This window comes from Falco naumanni, chromosome 6 (genome assembly GCF_017639655.2).
Source record: "Falco naumanni isolate bFalNau1 chromosome 6, bFalNau1.pat, whole genome shotgun sequence".
Taxonomy (NCBI): domain Eukaryota; kingdom Metazoa; phylum Chordata; class Aves; order Falconiformes; family Falconidae; genus Falco; species Falco naumanni.
The window spans coordinates 45,012,249-45,032,977 of NC_054059.1; the positions used below are offsets into that span (position 1 = coordinate 45,012,249).

Sequence of the window (20,729 nt, forward strand, 5' to 3'; positions counted from 1 at the left end):
GGGTGAGGCATCAGTGCCAAGAAAAAAAAAAAGGGCAAAAGAAAAAAAATTACATTATTCAGAACAAAGTGTTCTAGATGACCATTTTAGAATAGGTTAAAGCATTTTTAAAACATGTCATACTGACATACTTAAACTTTGGTATAATGCCAGAAACCTTCAGCATCAACCTTAATATTTGAATTCCATGGAATAACGCAGAGATTAGCAGCTTTACAGCTTACTGAAAATCAAATGTGTCCCAACAGAACACAGTTTAAATGTTTGTAATCATAAAGCAGCTGTATAATTGCATCATGGGCCCACATTTGGTAATTAAGGGTTAAAGTAGCAATTGTTTTCTTTGACACAACAGAGACACTTTAAAGCTTTTGGTTTGGGGGGGGGTCCCCCTTGGCATCATCTGGGTTTCTTCTGTTTTGAATTAACGACCCTGAGCCCTCAGTCCACATCAGGATTACACTGAAGATGACTTCCTTGATTTGACTCTACATTGTCCGTGATCCCTAAGAAATGAACCTATAGGTGTGTGTATATATATATAAAATTATACCTTCAGGTGCTCTGGTGTACCTGCACCACCTCTGCTAAAGAGCATGTGTTCAGAGCATTGGATTATAAACACGAGACGCATCTTTGAAAGCTCAGTGATAGAGGACTGGGTCCTCTCACAGAGAGCGCAGCCCTGTGCTAGGAGGAAAAAGCCAAATTACTTTTTATGCTAGCTGAGCACGTGGTCATGGCGTGGGGGTCCTGTAGAGAGACCTTAACTGGGGACTGCGGAGCATGTCTCTTCTATGGTCATTGAACAACAGGTTAGGACTTGAAAAACATGTCTAGTGTTTCAAGGCATTGATGAAGATCTCTGCCACCCTGAACCTAGTGAGGCTCAATTGCTGATAGCTCAGTTACTCTGAGCCTCCCCATTCCATTCACTTCCAGGAGAGGTGAATGAGATCCCGCTGCAGTGAATGACAGCCTGTGCCTTGACCTGATGCCCCAGGTGACATAGCTGGTTGATGCTTAGACTTGTGCTCCTGGAACAGCTATAACCTTTGTCATAAAACCCTTTAATGACACTTAGTTAAGCCTCAGAATAGCATCTTTTTGCCCCAGGACTTGTGCTTGCTGGGAAAGGTTTAAGGTGGAAGCTTCACAGGTTTCTGTGTCTTTGAATCAGTAAAGTCAAGCTAGCAATATCCTTGATATCAGGGTACAAAGCCATAATGTGGTTCACCTCCTGGTAAGAAAAAAGGGAGCACAGCTCCCTGTGTATGCTTGCTTCGGGGGCAGAGGGTGGCCTTGCAGCTGGGGTGGGCCAGTAGTCACTGCAAGCCTGGGCTTTCTGGAAGAAACCCAGTCCATCGCTGGAGTCTAACAGAAAGGGCTGTGGTGGGGGCTGGTTGGGGAAACGGCGCTGGTGCTCGCTGTAGAAGTGAAGTGGGTCAGCAGGAAGAGCTGCAGGCTGTGGCAAAACACAGTGCTGAGTCTCCGGGGCCTGTTGGTGCTGAGCCCTGTCAGGGACGTAGCGGCTCCTCTGCCCCGTGCTGTGCATGCTGCAGCACTCCTGAGGCCAGCTGTAGTCTGGGCGCATCCCACCCCGTGCCCGTGAAGGCCCCATTTGCTGCAAAGGGCACCCCCACAAGCAGGGGTGGTCCGAGCTACGGGCACGGTGCAGCGGGTACAGGTTTTGCCTGAGGTCACTGCAGCGATGAGGGCTGCCCATCGCCTCTCTGTCCTGAGGGTTATGTATGGACCGAGTGTAGCCGCGGGTGTCATCGCCGATGGATAACACTGACATCTTCTCCAGGAGCAGCTGGTCCGGCAGTGGCTCTGGCTGTAGCATCTGCTGCTCTGGCCCCAGGTCAGAACTGGGACCACCAGCCCAGGCAGTGGATGACAGCGCAGGACGGCTCCCCCAGCACCACGCTGGGTACTGGGAAGCCCCTGTGCAGCCACTGGCTTCTTGCAGCATTTCTGTGCAGGTGTCGCAGGGTGCAGGCTCCGCACCGGTCCTGTACAGTGAGTGGTTACGCTTCTCCTCCTCTTTGCCCAGGCTTAGCGGGACCTTTATTTTGGCCCTGAGCTCATCAGCAACTGACAGCTGAACTTGATGTGGTCTCTCTGGGTGGTAAAATTTGCATTTATTGCCATAGGTGCATTTTTTACCTGAAAGAATCAAAACATGAAACAGGAGGTTGTCACCAGCACCCGCAACTAACACACACATTGCTTCTCCCCCAGCACTGTGTATTTTGCAGGGGCGAGGTGAGCACAAACAGCAAGAGGGGAAGTGCTGTTTTCCAGTTCAGTACTTTTGGCCCCAGATTTAAATACTGCTGACCTAAAATAGCAGGGTGAAGCTGCAGTGAAAGCAAGTTTCTGCTATTTTGGAACTGTCTGAAATTCTTACATGTTCTGGTTGCTGCACACAGTGGGCTGGGAGACCTGCTGCTGCAGAGGGTGGCTTTAAAAAAAGGTATAGGGATTTACCTCTGAGAAACCTGCACATCACTGGAAAGCTGTTGGAGGGGAGGGAGGGGAAGTGTTTGGATGGCCATTCCCTAGCACTACACTGCAATTCCACTCTGCAAAGTGAAAGGTGTGTGCAGGCTGGGGGGTCAGCACAGCCACGGTGCCCTGTTCGGGTGCTGCGTGCAGGCAAGGATGGAGGAACCAGAAAGAGCCGGTGCCTTTGCTGGGGCTGAAGCCATTTGAGCAGGAGAGGGGAAGAAGCATCACACGTTTGTGCAGCCCTGTCTCGAGTCCCTACCACGTGAAGCAGGCCAGCACGAGGCAACAGCATTTGCCCTTAGCTGAAGGAAAGCGCCGCTGGGAAGCAAGGGGCAGGAGGAAGAGGGGTGGCAGTTCACAGCGCAGGGAGAAACCCACCATAGGGGCAAGGCTGCCACTTTGGTTGAGGAAGCACTGGCTTTTTGCTGAGGAAGTTGTTAAGAGTGGGTCCGTGCCGGCCTAACGGATCATCAGGAGGCATAAACCTGAAAAAGGAAAGAGTCACCGGGGTAGCAAACATACCTCGAGCTTTTGGAGCTGAAGTGCCATCACAGCTTGTAGCGTGAGGTCATGGCAGAAAATCCTTGCCCTCCTTTTGTGTTCCTGGCCTTCAGGACTCAGGCTGTTACTAGACACACTGCCTTCTGCCTGCTGAGACAGCACTGCCTTCTGCTAATACCATGAAACACCTGGGACGGCACGGCAGCCCCAGCCCCATCGCTTCCTTTCCCTCTGAAGCAGCAGCAGCCGCAAACTCTTCTGTGGCCCCAGCACTGGGATCCTCACCATCAGCTCCCTCCCACAGCAAACTCACTTTTCTCTTACTAAATACTTGTAGGAGAACGAGGACTAAAAAGCCAGCAGTTAATTCAGAGCTACAGCTGACGGTGACACAGTGCAATAAACAAGCCCAACCTTTTTCAAGGATTCAGTAAAAGGCTTCCTGCTACGAGGCCTTCAGAATGCTCATGTAAAACTGTTTATTATTCTGTGCCAGTACCTGAATGTAATGCTTCAGGAAAAAAACTAATTAGCGTCTCTAGACTTGTTTACAAATGAATCTGCACCGCACCCCCCCGGGAACAGCTCTCTGCTGAAGGGAGTTGCAGGCAGGAGAGGAAGGGAGGCACTCGGGGAATTTGGTTATCCACATAATGGGACTGAAACCTCCAACATCAAGCTGTGGTTTTAGAGAGGTTCCCAAAGCTGTGCCAAAAGTGTTCTGCTGAAGCTATTCAAACAGGCTTCACAGTAAGGAGGTAGACTTTCTGAGGGAAGGGTCCTGAAAAGGTGTGGCAATCCCTACAAAATAGGAAGGAAAATATCACATAAATATTTGTAACCCATTAGTAACTAGGGAAGAAACCTGGTGGTAAGGTGGGTGTCAGTCTCTTTTCCCAGGCCACAAGCAATGGGACAAGAGGAGATGGCCACAAGCTGTGCCAGGGAAGGTTTAGATTGGCTATTAAGAAAAGTTTCTCCACCAAAATGGTTGTCGAGCACTGGAACAGGCTGCCCAGGGAGGTGTTGGGTCACCATCCCTGGAGGTGTTTAAAAGATGTGCAAGTGTGGCACTTAGGGACCTGATTTAGTGGTGGACTTGGCAGGGCTAGGTTAATGGTTGGACTCTAATGATCTTAAAGGTCTTTTCCAACCTAAAGAATTCTGTGATTCTGTTATGGACCAGAGCTTTGAGAAATACAGTATGCTGATGTTCAGAAGCTTCGTTTCTGTGAACAACATCACAGGGGAACTGAAACCCAGTGGCAAGCACTCCCATCCAATTTTGGTGGCAGGATTGCCAAGACCCAGAGAGAGTAGCACTGCGTAAGGCAGCTTCCCTGCTTGCGCCCATCCGTGCATGCTGGATGTCTCCGAGTGCATTTTCCCAGCCAGACTGATGGCCGATGACACCTCTGCTGCTAGGAAATTCAGACAAAGTTGGTGTATACCAACCGAGGAGCGTACAGCTCAGCCTTGCAGGCACGGCGCAAGTGCCTTAATGAAACCCTTCCCCAGGGGAGATGGTGAAGGGCAGAGAGACCAGTTCCTTGTCTCTTTTCTTGAAAGTCATCATTACAAAAATGTAGGGAAAAGTGCCGTTCTGCCTTGTAGGGGAATTAAAAATACTGCCAGATAGCCAGCCACCTCTCACGGATTTCATTCTGTTTCTTACAGGAAACAGAAATTAAAAGATACCGAGCCTTGGTTTAACATGCCCGTTTGGATTGGAAAGAAGCAAAGCTGGTCATTAATGCTGCCATTCAAATAGAGAAGTTCATTGAAGAGGGGCAGGGAAGGGTTACGACCAAAACTGAGAAGAAATGACATACGAAAAGTTACAGTAAATTCCTTTCAGAAAAAGACTCATGTACCCTGCTGCTGGTGGGAGATGCACTGATGTTGGAGCTGACTTGGCCCGTAATGTTTGAATTCAAGATTAACAACTGTGTCTTACCTGTTACTGACAAAAGAGTACATGAGTAGTCGCTGCTCAATAAACCATTTCCACTCTGGGTTTTCATTCTGGAGATCCCGGTAATGGTCATTGGAAACAATAATTCCATCTTTCTCATAAGCAACTTTTACTATATAGCGATCATCATAGCAAACGACCCTCTTGCCTTTCACTTTCCGGGATGGGGTGTACACAAGGATTGATTGCTTTTCAAGCTCTTCAAGGATGTGCTGATCTAGTGGGGTCATCGGCAGAAATAAAAGGGGGGGGGGAGAGAGAAAAAGATAAGTTAATTGATTAATAATGACCAGGTCTCAATCATGTGCTAGAAACCTACAGGAATCTCAAGCTGTTTCAACACTTTAGGCAACTTACAGTGGTGTGGTTTTCAGATGCAGGGATACCTGGTGGTTATTTGGCAACTTGAAAATTAGGTCTTTTACAAAAGCATCTACTTGTAAAATCTGAGACACCCTTTTGTGGTTTTTAGGTCTTATCTGCAACAGGATGCCTTGAATTCTACAGTGACTCCCTCTGGTGCCCTTTTTACTCTGCTAGATGCTAGAAGGCTCATAACCACCCTGATACAAGCTTTACTTGGAGATAAAACGTGTCTGGCAAAATAAATAAACAAACCTCTTTTGCTGCTATTGAGGACACTCTGACTTCTTGCCATTCCCTGGATGCAGAAAGGCAGATCCCCAGCCACCTCATCTGCAGATACCAAGTTGCCAGCACAAACCGAGCAGATCTATTTTCATACAAACTGAATCTCACCACCCTCCCATGGACTTCAGCTGATGCACTTCCTTCTCCTGGAAGAGGAACCCATGTAGCTCCTGTACTGGGGGAACAGGCTAACAGATAACAGCCATGCAGTAGTGAATGTTTTGGATACGGCCATCTTTGGATAATGTGTGCAACAATCTTGTCGTCTCCTAGCTGGCCTTAAAAACTCCGCAAACTCATGAGCTGACAAACTTCTGTAACTCAGCTGGAAGCAACTTGTGCTTGTAAAGCAGAAGGCTCAAAGCAGCATAACAAAGTCTTGCAAGCAGTTTTATCTGCTAGCCAGAAGCATGCAGCAATAAAACAACGACTATACTGGATCTTCACACACCCCCACCTCCAAACTGCACCTAATGGTTGTCAAATTATGCCCAGGACAGTGACCTACCTGCAATGGGACTGTCTTGTCGAGGGGGCTCCTTCCTCCAGAGTGGGACAAAAACCTTGATGTACATGTGCCCCCTCTCTCGAAACCAATCCACTGCCAGCTGGATACCCCAGCAGGAAAATACCTCTTTATTTCCGTGACTATTAAAAAAAAAAAAAAAAGAAAAAAAAAAAGAAGAATGGCGAGGCAAAGCTTTCAAGAAGCTTAGGGTTTTATTTAACTAAGCCAGTAATGAAAAGGCAAAATAAACAGCTTGTGTGTCATACACCACTTTCCAAGAAAACAACCTGGCAGGGTGTCCTGGTTGGAGACATGCAAACACCTCCTCCAGTGGAACCAGAAACTTGTTCTCTGAAGCAGTCTGGATACTTAAGAACAGAGGTATCCTACCCTCATTTCTGTGACCTGCCTGCTACCCAAGACTGTGCTTCCATCTGTGTCTGGCTGGACTTGGATCCTAAAGCACTGGCAAGATCTCAGGTTGTGTCAGACCCTTCGTGTGCCTTTGCTGATTACGGTTTGAGTACTGAGAGTTTCTTCTGGCGCAAGCAGAAACCCACAAGGCTCTCCTATGAGAAACAAAATGTGGGAATTTTCTTCTGTGATGGAAGTGACATTCCCGATTTTAATGTCTGAAGCAGCTGCAAGTGTGATTGCAGGTCATTCAGCTGCTGACCTCTTCTGGAAACAGGAGTCAAACTATGGAGAAAGAAAAACTAGAAGATGCAGGATGGGAAATACAGAGAACCTAAGCCAGGGCACCAAAAAAAGGACAAGGCCTCAGTGAGATGGCCACAGGCCCCTCAGGCACATCTTTTTCTTGCCCTAGTCGGTGGATTTTGTCTTCATAGCACAGAGAGGCAGGAAAGCCCTAGGGCAGGTGCTGTAGAGGATGCAGGCAAGGCGGGTTCCGAAGCATTATCAATGCCCAGAGCAAGACACAGAAAACAACCTCCAGAAAAACAGTTAGGGTTGATATCCTTCTGAAGTTTCTCCTCCTCCCTTGAAAGTTCTCACTGTTTGTCATTTGCTTAACTAAATTTTGGCTGAAGTGTGTGTGTAAAGGGACATAATTTGTTAACTACCTCTGCAGAAGGAGACAAAAATAAACTCTAGACAAAGCCCTAAAATGGATAAATGCTCTCACAGTATCTACAGAAACCTCATCCCTGTACTTTGAGCTTTTTGAGTAATATCACCACAGTTTCCCTCAGGCTTTCATTCTCTGCAAAACGTACTTGTAAATTACTCTCTTGGTTACTACACCTACCTGCGGTGATGGACAAGTCAAGTATGATGATGCTGTCTTAAATGCCTCTCCTACCACCATCCCCCAGGAATTCGTCTCTAGGTTCTGCCTACATCGGCCTCATAACCAAAGCTCTGGTTTACACCTAATATAAGTCTCAGTGCTAAAATGGTGACCGCAAATGAAAAATAGTGCAGTTTGGAGGAAGAAACCTGGCTGCTTATTAATAGATACCCAGGCAATAGGAAGTCTTAAAAAACCGTCACTAAGAATAAATGGTCTGAAGTGCTCAACACATCTAATCTCCATTCTTGAACAGCTGTTTTCTTTGGTTTTAAAGGATAGGATCTACCCAGGATAGGTATAAAGTCACCTGGACAGGTGAATTGGAAGTTCAGGTGACTTTTTCAGATAACTACCCTCAAAAGCAGGGGTCCTCAAACTTTTTAAACAGGGGGCCAGCGCGTGGATGAAGTGGCAGGAGGTCATCTGCGGCTGCTTGGTTTCCCCCCCCAACCCCCGGCAGGTGTGTGTGTCTGTCTGTCTGTCTGTCTGTAAATACCAGGGGCCGGATTGAGGACCCTGGGGGGCCATATCTGGCCCGTGGGCCGTAGTTTGAGGACCCCTGCTCAAAGGCAAGGCTAGGTACATCTTTAATGCCACAACTCAAATGAAGTCCAGTGACAACCTGCTTTAACATTGTCTCACATATATGACCCTGTCTGCTTTAAGAAAGTAGCTCTAGATATTCCTCCAGTACAGAAGGTTAAGCACTCAAGCACAAGTGATTCAGCCAAAATGCCAAGCAGAGCAAGCGAGAGTGTTTCTCACCATTATCACTTCATCCAGTTGCTGCTGCATTGCTACAGCCAAAGCTGAGGAACATGTATCTAAAATGGTGTGTACACACGTGGTGTGCTGCAGCATCGACACGACTGAACACCAACATCTGCCGTGCAACGGAGCAGGGGCTTTAAACCTTCACATTCTCCCTGCATGGTGAGTTTATGTTGCCTGACAACGAATTGCCTCCTGTCAGCCACCCTGCCCATGCACCCTGTAGCCCATGGACCATGACTGATCTGTCATAACTGAGTCCCATCTCCCTTTTGCCAGCAAGCAGGTACATTGCACATGGGCCACAGGTCGGCAGGGCCCATCTCCCAAACAAAAGCAGCAATTTGGCCTCGCTGGGACTCCAGCAATTAACCTGTAATTAGTATGCAGTGACTCCTTCTTAAATTGTGCAATTCCAACCCCTTTAGGAAGAAGTTTAGTCCAAACAACTCCTTTTGAAAACTGCAAATGGCACCATCTCCGCCCTATGGTGACAGAGCATCAGCCACAGCTTTGGCAGAAGGCAGAGAACCTAATGCATGACTCCGCTGGCCTAGAAAAAGGCCTCTGTACCTATCACAGCTTAAAAACTAGGTGTAAGTACAAGCACTAGACTAGATAGCTTCTTCAGTGTGCAGTGAATAGGGTTATGACAGTTCCCTTTTCATATCAACACAACTCTATTGATTTTTTTATCACTAGCCTTGCTAAACTGCCCTGCCCGCTTCCCATGGATGGGCTGGCAGGTGGATAAGTTTCTCATTATGTCTGATGGAAACGCAAGGTGTACTGAGACACTTGGCTAGTGAGGCTGGCTGAAGGAAAGGTTATTTCCCATTCAGTTTCTATGGATAGGCTGGTCGATGATTGAGACCACCAGCTCACCCGCTTTATTACCCTGGGGCCTATTCAAAACCTTGCACCCCACAACAGCTGGCCCTCAACACCGACTCTGAGATGCTCCAGAAACACCAGTCTTAAGACAGAAATACAAATGCTCAAGGCATTTTTCTTCACACAAGCAACTGCCTCTCCGAGCTTCCACTTTTTGACAGCTTCATTCCCAAACTGCTGCTTCTCCTGCACTTTTATGGTCGTTGGTGTTGATGAAGAAGTTTATCCAGCAAGGAAAACTAACAGCCCTTTTTCCTGATTTCTGCAAACATCCCTTCTCCATCTGACAGCAGCAAAGCAGAAAAGTTAAAATGAGGATACCGAAAGCACTCACCAAGCCTGTCCCGTTAGCCAAAGCAAGTGCCATTCAGCACCACTTTGAAAGGCATCCAGGTGAGGAAAGCACCCCCTTCCAGGCTACGTCAGTTTAGTACAAACTGAACTGACAAGCTCAATAGTCTTCTGCGTCATCCAGGTAGTCTTTAAATTTAGCAAGACAGAGGTTGGGGATGACTGAGAAGAGCTGTAAAACCTTTCTGAAACTCAAAAGTACTTCACATTCCTTTAATTCTTTCTAGGTGAATGATGATGAAACCACAGCAGAACACCAGCTTTCAATAATCTAGCAGGCAAACATCTCTCAGACTCACAGTTTGGAAATTACTCTACAAAAATATTTAGATTTTACATGCCAAGAAGTACATGTGGCTTCTTGAAAACCCATTTAGGTGGGCACGTGGTCTAGGAAAGCAGTATGACATCCTGGTTCAAGCCATCTGCTGCACATTACCTGTAATGATGTTTGTTTTAAATAATCTCTGTCTAGAAAGCTCCTATGCACAGGCTGGCACAGTGGGATGATCTCAGAGCTTTCCCAGAGTACTCCAAGCTCAAAACACACACTATTTATTTCAGTAGCCACAAACTTACTCTTGGCCTCCTGTTCAGTGGCAAGGGTGCATCTTCTGCTGTCTTGGAAACATGTTCTCTGCCTTGCCCACCTCTGCCTGCTCTAAAAAAGGCCTGGTAAATAGGTGAGGGCCAGGTTGTGCCAGCAGAATGGGGCACGTGGCCAGTCAGCGGTAGCGTTGCCCTTAACGCAATGAAGGCTCAGCTCGGCCACTCAGCCTCAATGGGGGCTCATTTCTTGTGTAGAGAGGCAAGAAGGATGCCCCAAGGGGGGTCCAGGGTGAAAATGCAAATGGGAGCAGGAGACCCTAACACCTGGCTGCCGAACTCACAGCCCGGGCAAGGCGAAGCAATTTTGGTCTGTTGTGTGTTTCTCATTCGTCGTGAGCTGCCCTGGCCGAGGAACCCTCCGTTTTCAGACGGGATTTCTCCCTTCATCCAGAAGATGGCATGGTTCGCCTAAGGCTCCAGTTGCTCTGGATGCCTGTGTCCTCTTTACCCTCTAACCAGAGGGGACGGGGTCCCATCCCACCTCACACCAAAGCTGACCGAAGGGGGAAGCCCTCCTCTGCCCTGTCCCAACATGCAGCGACGGGCTTGGCTTGGCCCTGCTGTGAACGGACAGGGAAGTTAGGAGGGAAAACCGATGGATACCCGGCGTGTCGTGGACTCTGCCGGGCCTCCGGCTGTTCATATTGCTCCAGTAAACCGAGGCCAAGCCACGGCTGTATTCGTGCTGCCCATCCACATGGACGCGCCGGGCTCCCCCTCGGTAAGGCTGCTTTCACCGTGCCAGGACGCTGCTTAGGAAATGTAATTGGCCAGGGCGAGTTGTTATGACATTTCCCAGAAGCAGAATTAATTAAGGAGGAAATGAGACTATTCAGTACAAGTCAACTATCAATTCCCTGATGTTTCCATAAAAAAGAAGCCAAAACAAAACCCAACAAAAATATACAAGCCAGGAACATTTCTGGGGTTTACTTGCAAGTCAGAACACCACAACTGTGATGTTGTTAGGAACCAGTCACCTGTCTTTGTTTTCTCTCTCCTTCTTAGGTTAGCTGGGGTGTTCTGTCTATCCGTTCATCAGTTTTTCCTGGAAACTCCTCAGCATATATATTTAGAGATCCTAGGTTCCCATTTGAAAAGGCAGGGAGACAGCAGGGGTGAGCTAAAGGGGAGGGTGAGCTGCTGAATCATAGCGCCCCGAGCAGCAGCGGGGAGCTGGCTGTTGGCTTGTGAAGGGTCAAAACGCGGAGCGAGCCAGCGATGGCATTTGGTGAGCGTCCTTATGGGCATAGAGACAGCAGGTCCCTAGAAGATGTGCCTCAGCCAAAGAACGGGAGTAAGCAGCGGTTCATGCCACCGTGGTAAATACATCAACGCATCTCTCACCAGAGGAAAAAAAACATACTTCAAGCCATCAGCTTTAAAATTCAAAAGCTTCAGAGGAAGAGAGATCCCTTCCAGGAAAACAGAGCTTACCTCATTGCGACATTGCTGCCGTCGATCACGATGGGTCGCAAGTAACTAGAAGAATCACTGCCGTCTTCTCCAAGCCACTTTGATGCCGGTGTAGTGCTACATGATCCACGGGCAACAAGTTTTAGCGGGGAAGGCTGAGCCTGGCTCTCCAGAGCTTGAGGTTTGCTCCCCATCCGAATCAGCTCTTTCAACACATCGTCTTCCAAGGCTTCTTGGCCCAGGTTCTCCAGCACTTTGTAGATGTCCTGCTTACCATAGCCCAGCTTGCAGAAAAAATCCAGCTTGCTCTGGTGCACTTCCACCCCTGCCGTAGAAGCTTTTCTGGAGCATGGTGGTACTGGTTTGCTAGAAAGTGAACTGGCCAGGGCCATCTTAGCAGGCATTTACGCTCCTTTAAACCCAGTGCCCCTGTTGTCCCAGCCTTGTCCAACAGGCATCAGCTTTAGGGAGGGAAAGATTAGAAACAACAAAACACAGGCGTTAAGGAAGAATGTGCAGTATCAGTTATTTGCCCAGCGCACAGCAAAGAGACTCTCTGACAGCTGTCTCTGAAGAGACTGTCCAGTCTTCTCCCAGCATTAAAGCATTTTTCTGGCCCACTCTTATTTATAAAAGCACTGGAGCGTCCCGTGCAATGTTTATCGCTCTCCAGGAGTTATGATGTCAGACAGGTGTCACCCTGCTTCAATAGCCTTGCAAGCCTGCCAGCACACAGATACGCTGTATGCGTAAGTTTGTTCCTCAGACTTACCTCACAGGAAACTATACGAAGGACGGTGTAACCGGGGATTTTCATTTTGCTCAGTGTGGTTTGTAAGCCACAGATAAAAATCTGTTGAATGCTGTTGGATGAGCTCAGATGCCATAGCAACTTAACAACTATAGCAAATTTCATGAAGTGAATTAAGGAAACATGTTTGCAAAGTAGCTGGGAACGCTGACTTTTTTTTTCTTTTTTTTATAGTTTTATGTTTCCTAGTATATGTCCGTCTGTGTATACACAGACATACCTTATGAATTTCTGTCACTCATCTGTTCCGATGATGCCTGGCTTACTCTTTTCCTGTTATTTGCTGTTTCAGTAAGGACTACTATATTGAGAGAAGCAGCTTGTTTTTTGAAAGCTGTCAGGGCAGTGGTTGGAAGCAGGCAATCTGAAAAGCAGTTTCAATTTCCCTTATATTTATTGACAAAAGAAACTGGTAACTCAGAAATGAGTGTGCAGGAGCAGCAGAAAGGTACCTCAAGCTTCTCCAGAACTGCACTATTTGCATTTCTGGTCTACCCAGTAAGTGAAGGCGATGGGCAGCATCCACAGGTGTACCCAGCACCGCTTCAGCCCAACAAGTGTGACAACAGAAGGGCATACACCGTGACCACTCATCCATCAAGCCAAACATCTCTGGTCACTGGTGGCGTACCTGCTCTGAAGCTTCTCTTGCCACATCTCTGCAATTATTGGTGCTACCTGGATAAAAGCTGTGGCTGGTTCATCTACCCACATGTAGGGCTTAAGGGTGGCCCCTCTTCCCTTCACTAGCTGCAGCTGGCAAACGACACAGTATTAACTGACCGAACAACTACGTCCGTGATGAGCCCAGAGCCACAACCACACTGCACCCATTGGCTCCCCTGCCCAGCCCACCAGCCACAGGCCACCCCAGGAGCTCCGAAGCTAAAACCATCTGAAGGAAGGCACCGAGGACCTGGAGACAGGAGGTGGGAGAGAGGCCACAGTGCAGCGCCTCCTCTAGGCATTAGAAGCCACACACCCCCCCAGACTGTGGGGAAGAAATGTGCATTGGGTTCAGTTAATTTAAAACTGATTATTTCAGCAGGAAAACTGGATAATTAGTTATAACCCTACCTCATACAACTTTGACCTTTACTTTTCTAAGTAACCTTATAACTTTCAGGTATTCCGTGGAAGAAATCTGGCTGTCTGTCAAAAGTGATAAATAGCATCAGTAAAATAAAAAAAAAATAATCCCTTAAGCAAGCCACATACATAAGGGGAAAGCAGTTACCATGTGTATTTTTCCACCTCAACCAAAGTGCTGCTTAGCATAGCCAGTGGGCTTGACTGTTTTTCCTCACAGTACAATCCACAAGTCTAACAGTTTTTACATCTAATCCTTTTTTTTAATTCATGGGTTGAAGATGTAAAGGTATTTGTCTACTTTTCATTACTGAAGTGGTTTCTTAGCTTTGAAATAGCTACTCACTGAACTAAAATACATGAAGGTATCTTTGTACCTAAATGCAGCTGAAGCTGTCCCAGCTGGGCTCGCACTGTAGCAAACCCTGCTTCCAGGTGTGCCGGCAGTGCCTCCAAACACTTCACATTTACTACTTGATTTTTATTTTTTTTTTTTTTTTTTATGTCTAGATTATTTTAGTAAATCATTGTAAAGGAACGACTTTAGTTGCTGTCTGTCCTCAGGCTGAAAAGAAAACATTTCATACTTATTTTAATAGCCATCACTATTATTTTTTAAACTTGTGCACCTATCTTTTTTTTCAGTATCAGAGCGATTTCCCACATTGCCATCATATTGTGCTGTGTGTATGTTTGTCCTGGATTTCACCAGAAAGCAGGTTCAATTCAACCCTTCAGAATTCTACCGGGCAGCTTTCCAGCTGCAGAGGGTGCAGAGGCCCCCCCACCGCACACCCTGCACCCTTTGCAGCCCCAGCAGCACACACCAGCACACGCTGGATGGAGGCTGCTCACCGCATCACATTCCCAGCCCAGGAAGCCCCAAGCCCGTGGTCCAGGTCTGCACCCTTTACTTCCTGGCATGCAGCATTTGGCAAGGTTTGGCCCTTCTGTACAAGCCACAACCCCCTTCGGCTCGGTGAGCTGGGGCAAAGCCGGGAGCACTGAGCTCTGGGTGGCTGCCGGGGGCTGATACTTTATCGGCCATCACTGGCAGCGCGCCAGTTCTGCAAAGGTAACCGCTGGATTTCTGCTGCAGTTTGGCCAAACGTGAAGACTGAGTGATACCGTGGCTGCCGGGTTTTCACAACAGAGAGAGTAAGTTTGAAACCCTGAGGTAAAAGCCTTGGTCACAGCCAACACTGAGGTCGCCCTTCTAAAGAGAGAATTAAAGGACAGTAAAACCACTAGCCTACACATTAGTAAACAGTGGAGTGCCCAAGTCCAACAGGCTAGTTGGGTGCTAATAACCAGCACAAAAACACATGACAAGAGGAAAAATCGTGCATCACGGAGTCCTGCTTTTGCTATCACAAACAGATTGTAAAATCCCATTTGTAAACTTTATGACCTTCATTTTCAAACTGCTTAGATTTCCTCCTGCCACTTTTTTCCCTCTGTCTCAGCAGATCCCTTGGGAAGATGCTCTTGTTTTCCCTCCACTGAAAGCCAAAGCCTTCTCATTTCCCAGCTAAATTTATCCACAGTGCTCATCCTATGTTTAAAAAGCTTGAAAAGCACCCCTCTCATCTGTGGTGTTCTGCCCCCTCTTGCATACACACACACACAGAGGGGATACCTCTAGTCATGTTTCCAAAATTCTATTTTAACCTTAATATTTTAGCTATTCAGAAAAAAAATTACTTTTGACCAAAAAATTGGGAGACCTATCAAGGTCTTTTGTCTTTGTTATATTTTTGACAGATTTAGAAGATGATAAAAAAATAATCTGAAAGTTTTGTAAAAAATGTCTAAAAAAGTAGTGGTTACACTCCAGTTCCTCATCTCTAATGACTTTAAAGAATAATTTCTGCCTCGTCCTTCCACCAGGCTTTTGTCCCACTTGCGAGCAGGCAGAGCAGGACCAGGTGTCCCACAGGTGCTGCTGAAGCAACTCCTCCAGCGGCCTCCGGCCACGGAACCACAGCAAGGGTCACCTTGGCTCAGGGGGTTGGGCTCCTCAAAGCCCCCACCAAGGCCCTGTCCTGCCACACAGGGCCAGAAGGGACACAGCCCCAGCCGCACCTGGCGTTGGTCAAGGCAGAGCAGGTTTGGGTCTTCTCTAGACCGGGTGTGCGTGCTGAGTAACGCCGGGAGCGCATCAGCTCCCTGCCACGCTAGCGTTCCCCTGAACGCCTCAGGGCTGGGCGTCCTCGTCCTCCTCTGCCCCCGAGAACCACGCTGCAAGTCACCTGAGCCCGCCAGACCACCCCAGCCCTTCCACAAGCTGCTCCTCTGGAAGCAGATGGGCTGCTCTGCTTTCAGAAAAGCAAGAAATTTTGCTTTCACAAAGTAGAGATGTACATAAACTCTTAATAACAAGACCAGTCATTTACTGTCTTGTTGACTAAGAAAAGATTTGCCTTTTTCTTCCCCACCTTCCCTGCTGCATTTGCCAGAAATAATCAAACCCAACTCTGCAGGGAGCGAGCTGTGCTCGGGGGCAGCCCCACTTGCTCTGCACCTTACCTGACTGCTGCTTTTTCTGTGTCCCAGCAGCACCGTCCCACCACTCGCCAGTCAGAAGCGGGACTCGGAGCAGTACCTAGCTCACAAGGAAGTCGCCAGCCTGTCTTTGGAGGCTTTATGGCAAGGTTGATGTGAACTGAGAGCAAACAAATGCAGTGAGCAAGTTAGAGCTCACTCTGCAGGAAGGCTTTACTTCCTCATTTGGCTGGCCAAGCTCTCATTTAACTGTACAGGTTGATAAACTTTCACTTCGTTTTTCAAAAGGTAAAAAAAAAAAAAAAAAAAAAAAAAAAAAAAAAAAAAAAGGAAGAAGAAGGAGGAAAAAAAAGAGGCTCCTAACACATCTCAGTTCTGAGTTACAGGCAAAGATGAGTCAAACCCACTGTCGTAGGGATCCACAACAACAGCCGGTAACAAAATGACATGTGAATTCTGGGGCAGTGAAAAGTTTTCCACCAGGGATGCACTACCAAGTTATTTTAGCCTCATCCCCCCAACATCTGGCAAATTTCTAACCTTCAGGGACACGTGGAGAAAAATGGTTTTTTAAACAAATCAACATTTTGCTAAGCACCTGATATTGCAAAGCCTCATTCAAACACCTCCACATCTGAGGGAACCTGCTCTGGGATACCACAGTAAAATATCAAAAACCAAGCGACACCCCCTACCCTACTGGTGCCTCCATCTAAAGATTACTTCAGAGACACACAGCCTGTCCACAGTAAAGACCAAGGCACTTCCCAATAGAAATCTGAGGTTTTCCTCTGCTTCTTCCTTACCTTCCTGTAAATACGCCCGAGATCCACTTTTAGGCAGCAGGAAGGGTTGGAGACTCAAGGAAGGGTTAACCTCTGGGACCCTTTGGATGCTTTGGACAGCTCTGCAGGCAGGTGCCCTCTGCCTGAAGGGCCAGGGAGGGTGGGGAGACCCTGTTGCAGAAGGAGAGCACCTCTGCCACTGTCACAAGGTGACACGGCAGAGCAGGGCTGCCCCTTCCTGGCTAGAAATTCCCCCCTGCTTGCGTACTTTGTGGGAGGAAGCACTGTGACCAAACCCTCTGTAGTGGCATCCTGCTCAATCCAAAGGCTGGTTGCTGGTAAGCAAGCCTCACCACTGCTTCCCAGCTGGTTCCAGTCGATGGTTATGCCTCTGCATCGCATGCAGGCTCCCAGGAGCTCCTTGGGATCCACGCTGCCCTGCTGCTGTGTGACAGCAGTGCCTGGCCAGGAACAGGATGAACGGGCAGCACATCGCCTCACCTATCCTGCCTCTGGCACGGAATTTCTTCTGATCCACAAAGGTCTGGCTGGGCAGGTTGGCAGCTACAGAAATAGGGAAGTGTTCTTAAGGTCACAACTAAAGAAACGTGTTAGTTTTCTGCTGCCCGGAAGCAGAACACCTAGAGCCTTTGACTCCATATCCTGGAGAAGGATCTTTGCTCAATTTAAACTTGCAGAATGCCCCGTAGCTCATCACAAGACCACCACAGAGCAGTATTATTGGAAAGGAAAGAGAAAGTTGCTGTGTTAATTTATAATCCAGGAAGGCAACTGAGCAAACCATACAACGTTGCATAGTATCATTATAACTCCTACTTCTCGGTAGAACAGGGGGTTTTTACTACATAAATAAGAACAAACCAGAGCTTATAAAAAGAAACAAGAAGAAAATCAGATAAGAAAATTTTGTGCTCATCTTTCATTAGTAATGAAATGACTAAACCCATCTACTGTAAAAAGCCATGAGCCAAATATTTCAACATCATTGAAATTGCAGTCAGCCAGGAAGACCCTTCCCCAATTCCCGATATCTGTTTTCAGGAGCCTTCACCTAGGTGATCGCTACTTGGGAAACAAAAGACCATGAGAAATAAAGGAGCATATTTAATTTTTCATATGGTCTCAAACCCTTTCGCTCACCAGTGCAGAGAAACATTTGAGCACCCAAGGCTGTGGTTTTGTCGACGTTTCCCCTCTGCTGTGCTCCCTTGCGCTGCCAGACACGCTGAGTTTTCCCAGTGCAAAGATTTAAGGCTGCTCAACGGCACTGGTGTGTTCAAGAGGGGAAGAGCTGCAGTGGGAGATGGTTTTGAGAGGAAGACCCCGCTAATGGATGTTCCTATGTTGAGCTGAAGACAGGATTTACAGGTTTGTGAAACAACTAGACCTTCACCAGCATCGTTACCAACCTCAAAGCAAGACAGCCTTGTCGTGGCAGCTACTGGAAGCTACAGAGAGGAGCAAGTATAACTTTCAAGGAGGGTCCCTGTGTGAAACCACTTTCCTGATGGTGCTAGATTTTCATATGGAAAAATCCTCTTGAAACTGGTAGCGTGGAACGCCACAGGTATTTTGGTCTACACACCCTGGTGAGCTATTTGCTTTGCTAAAGGAAACAGTCATGTATTGCATCAGCAGCAGAGAAAAGTGTTATTACCATCTTCCTCATCTGAAAAAGTTCACCTGCTAGGAAAATCAAACAAGTGTAGGTGGCCATAGTGTCACAGGAAAAGTTTCTTAGCCCTTAACCAACAGAAGACAGTAAGGATGAAACAAGTGCTTAATCAAATGCAGCTCTGTTGCCAGGAGTGTTTTAAATAGCTCCTGGAACTAATACATTCCCCATTCTGCGTCAAGTGAGAGTTTCTCCCTACTGCCTTCAGCAAGACTTGGGTCAGACCCTCAGGCAATACTCCCTCCATTTATTCTCCTGGTTCGCTAAGAACAAGTCACCATTACACAGTACGAGCTACGCTCCCAATTTTAAGCATGATTTTTACACACTATTAGGCAAAGTCTAGATGTTTTCTGCCAGTGAGGTTCTCTCCCTGTTGGAGGCACTGGACATTTTGACTTGGAGACAGGTGTTCACCCAAAAAATTTGCATCACTGACTTAATGAGTCCTGCTAGAGCGCCGGATCAGCTGTTGTCAGGCAATCCCCTATTCAGGATGGTAAAGAGCCAGGCATCTTTAGAAGAGGTATTTTTGCACGTTTGCCAAGATGACCGCTTTCTCTCCCTCCCCCAGACTCTGCCAGAGCAACAAGCCCTCCACCTGACCACAGGGCAGGGAGAACTGAGAAGAACCAATTTCAGTAGTACCAATTGTGACTTCTTTTACTTCTTGGAAAATTACAATCCCATCTTAAGATCTGAGGTAGCAGGATCCCAACTTGTTTTTATCTAAAATATCTATTTTTCTTCTGCCTTTTACACAAAAAGATACTGCTATTACTCAAGTGGTTTCCACTGGGCTTATAATAAAAAGTACCTTTTACAATCAGAAAGTCGCAAACAAGTTTCAAGTTCAAAAGTTTACTGCTGTTCAGCTTAAGATTTCAGAAAGCTCTTGGAACCGTCTTTCAGCTTCAATGATTTATCGTATGCTTGGAAGACCTAAATCGTAATACTGTTTACTGATGCCTTTTAACACAGCTCCCACGTTTAATCAAAATGATACTGGCTTGCTCACTGAGAAAAAGCACATTCTGTCCATAAGCAGACCAAAGTTTTACACAAAAACACTGCCCTGTAGCAAGTATTTACATAAATCTTAGTGTAATTTATCATTTTTCAAAGTGCTCATGCTATCTAGGGATAGCGTGTATACAACAGGTGATTTGATAGGAGAGACTTTATCCATGCTCTAGGAAGCTTACAAGCAAAACCTGTAATCCTGTTGTCAATAACCTGTAAGTTTTATATGAAAAAAATCAGGCTATAAGAGGGTGAGATGAACAAAGACAAGAGCAGCAACAGGTTTCAGGAATGCTTCTGAACTTCTTGAAATTTTTTAATGTAACTTCTTAAATGTGCGACTAAATTGCTTGTCCAAATAACTAATGGTTTGGGGTGGAGGTATGCTTTGCTTTTTTCTGAGTTTGGTTTGTATGGTTTGGGTGGTTGGGTTTGGTTTTTTGGTTGGGTATTTTTTTATTATTATTTTGACAAGTGGAAGGAAGCAGGTACAGCTTACCTACAGGGAGTGGATTCTTGGCAGTGCAGAACCAGGGACTCTTCCATCCATGCATGGGGCTATGCAGAACAGCACACATCCCAAAGGAAGAACACAGGCATCAAGTCATCAAGCCAAAACAGGATTTTGATGAAGCGCACTTACATGTCGCCAGCTCCCTAACCCACCCAGAGCACAACCTCAGTTGATGCTAAGGGAGTTTCACAAACACATCCATGGTTTTTGAGAAAAGAAACAGGAAGCCTTCAGCAAACAGGCAGAGCATGCACCAGGGTTATCATGAGTGGTTTGGGGTAACTGCCTACTGTGTTACCCACCACTTGTATACAATCTTTATGCTACTTCTACTGACTTGTGTGATGTCCGCGGGGTTAAAGAGGGATCTCTGCTGAACACCCCTAGCCTCTCTCACTAGCGCCTTCAAGGCTTTAAGACCAGACCCCATTCCTAACATGGTTATGGTCAAGTCCACCTCAAGTCTGTAGAGAGCTACAGAGAACTAAAGGAACTGCAATGCGTGACTACAAAATAGGCCGCCAGCTTCCTCTTATCCATGGAACACAACAGTTTACACACATTTTTAAACTGTTACAGATAAGGGAATTCAATAGAAAACTCTAAGAACTGTTTTTGTAAGCCTTTATTCTCTGAACAGAGAGCCTACAGTATGAAGAGCTCCCCTTCAAACAGGCCTCAGCTAAATCAGAAAGAAGCAGCTGATGTTTCTGCTGCGACATTTTCAATGTTATTCTCAACATCATAGAGGAAGGCAGGGGTTTTGTTCTGTTTTGGTTTCCAGCTGCCACAAGCACCAAA

At 46.9% G+C, this 20,729-nt stretch overlaps 1 protein-coding gene across 1 annotated transcript; it reads right to left on the reverse strand.

Annotated features, from left to right (window-relative positions):
- Window positions 1-495: 495 nt before the first annotated feature.
- Window positions 496-11,932, reverse strand: ZC3H12D (zinc finger CCCH-type containing 12D). The gene is made up of 5 exons (XM_040598671.1): window positions 11,527-11,932; window positions 6,150-6,289; window positions 4,973-5,207; window positions 2,893-2,999; window positions 496-2,169 (listed from the first exon to the last, which is right to left on the reverse strand). Exons 1-5 carry the CDS (start codon window positions 11,907-11,909, stop codon window positions 1,154-1,156), a joined length of 1,881 nt encoding a protein of 626 aa, XP_040454605.1. The 5' UTR covers window positions 11,910-11,932; the 3' UTR covers window positions 496-1,153.
- Window positions 11,933-20,729: the final 8,797 nt, after the last annotated feature.

Bases quoted from the DNA above. Each gene is read 5' to 3' on its own strand.
- ZC3H12D (XM_040598671.1), bottom strand. From the start codon at position 11,909: ATGCCTGCTAAGATGGCCCTGGCCAGTTCACTTTCTAGCAAACCAGTA. The intron at 5,208-6,149 runs GTAGGTCACTGT...TGACCCCACTAG, and splicing joins ACAAGACAGTCCCATTGCAG to ATCAGCACATCCTTGAAGAG. The intron at 3,000-4,972 runs GTAAGACACAGT...TTCCTTTTTCAG, and splicing joins TACTCTTTTGTCAGTAACAG to GTTTATGCCTCCTGATGATC.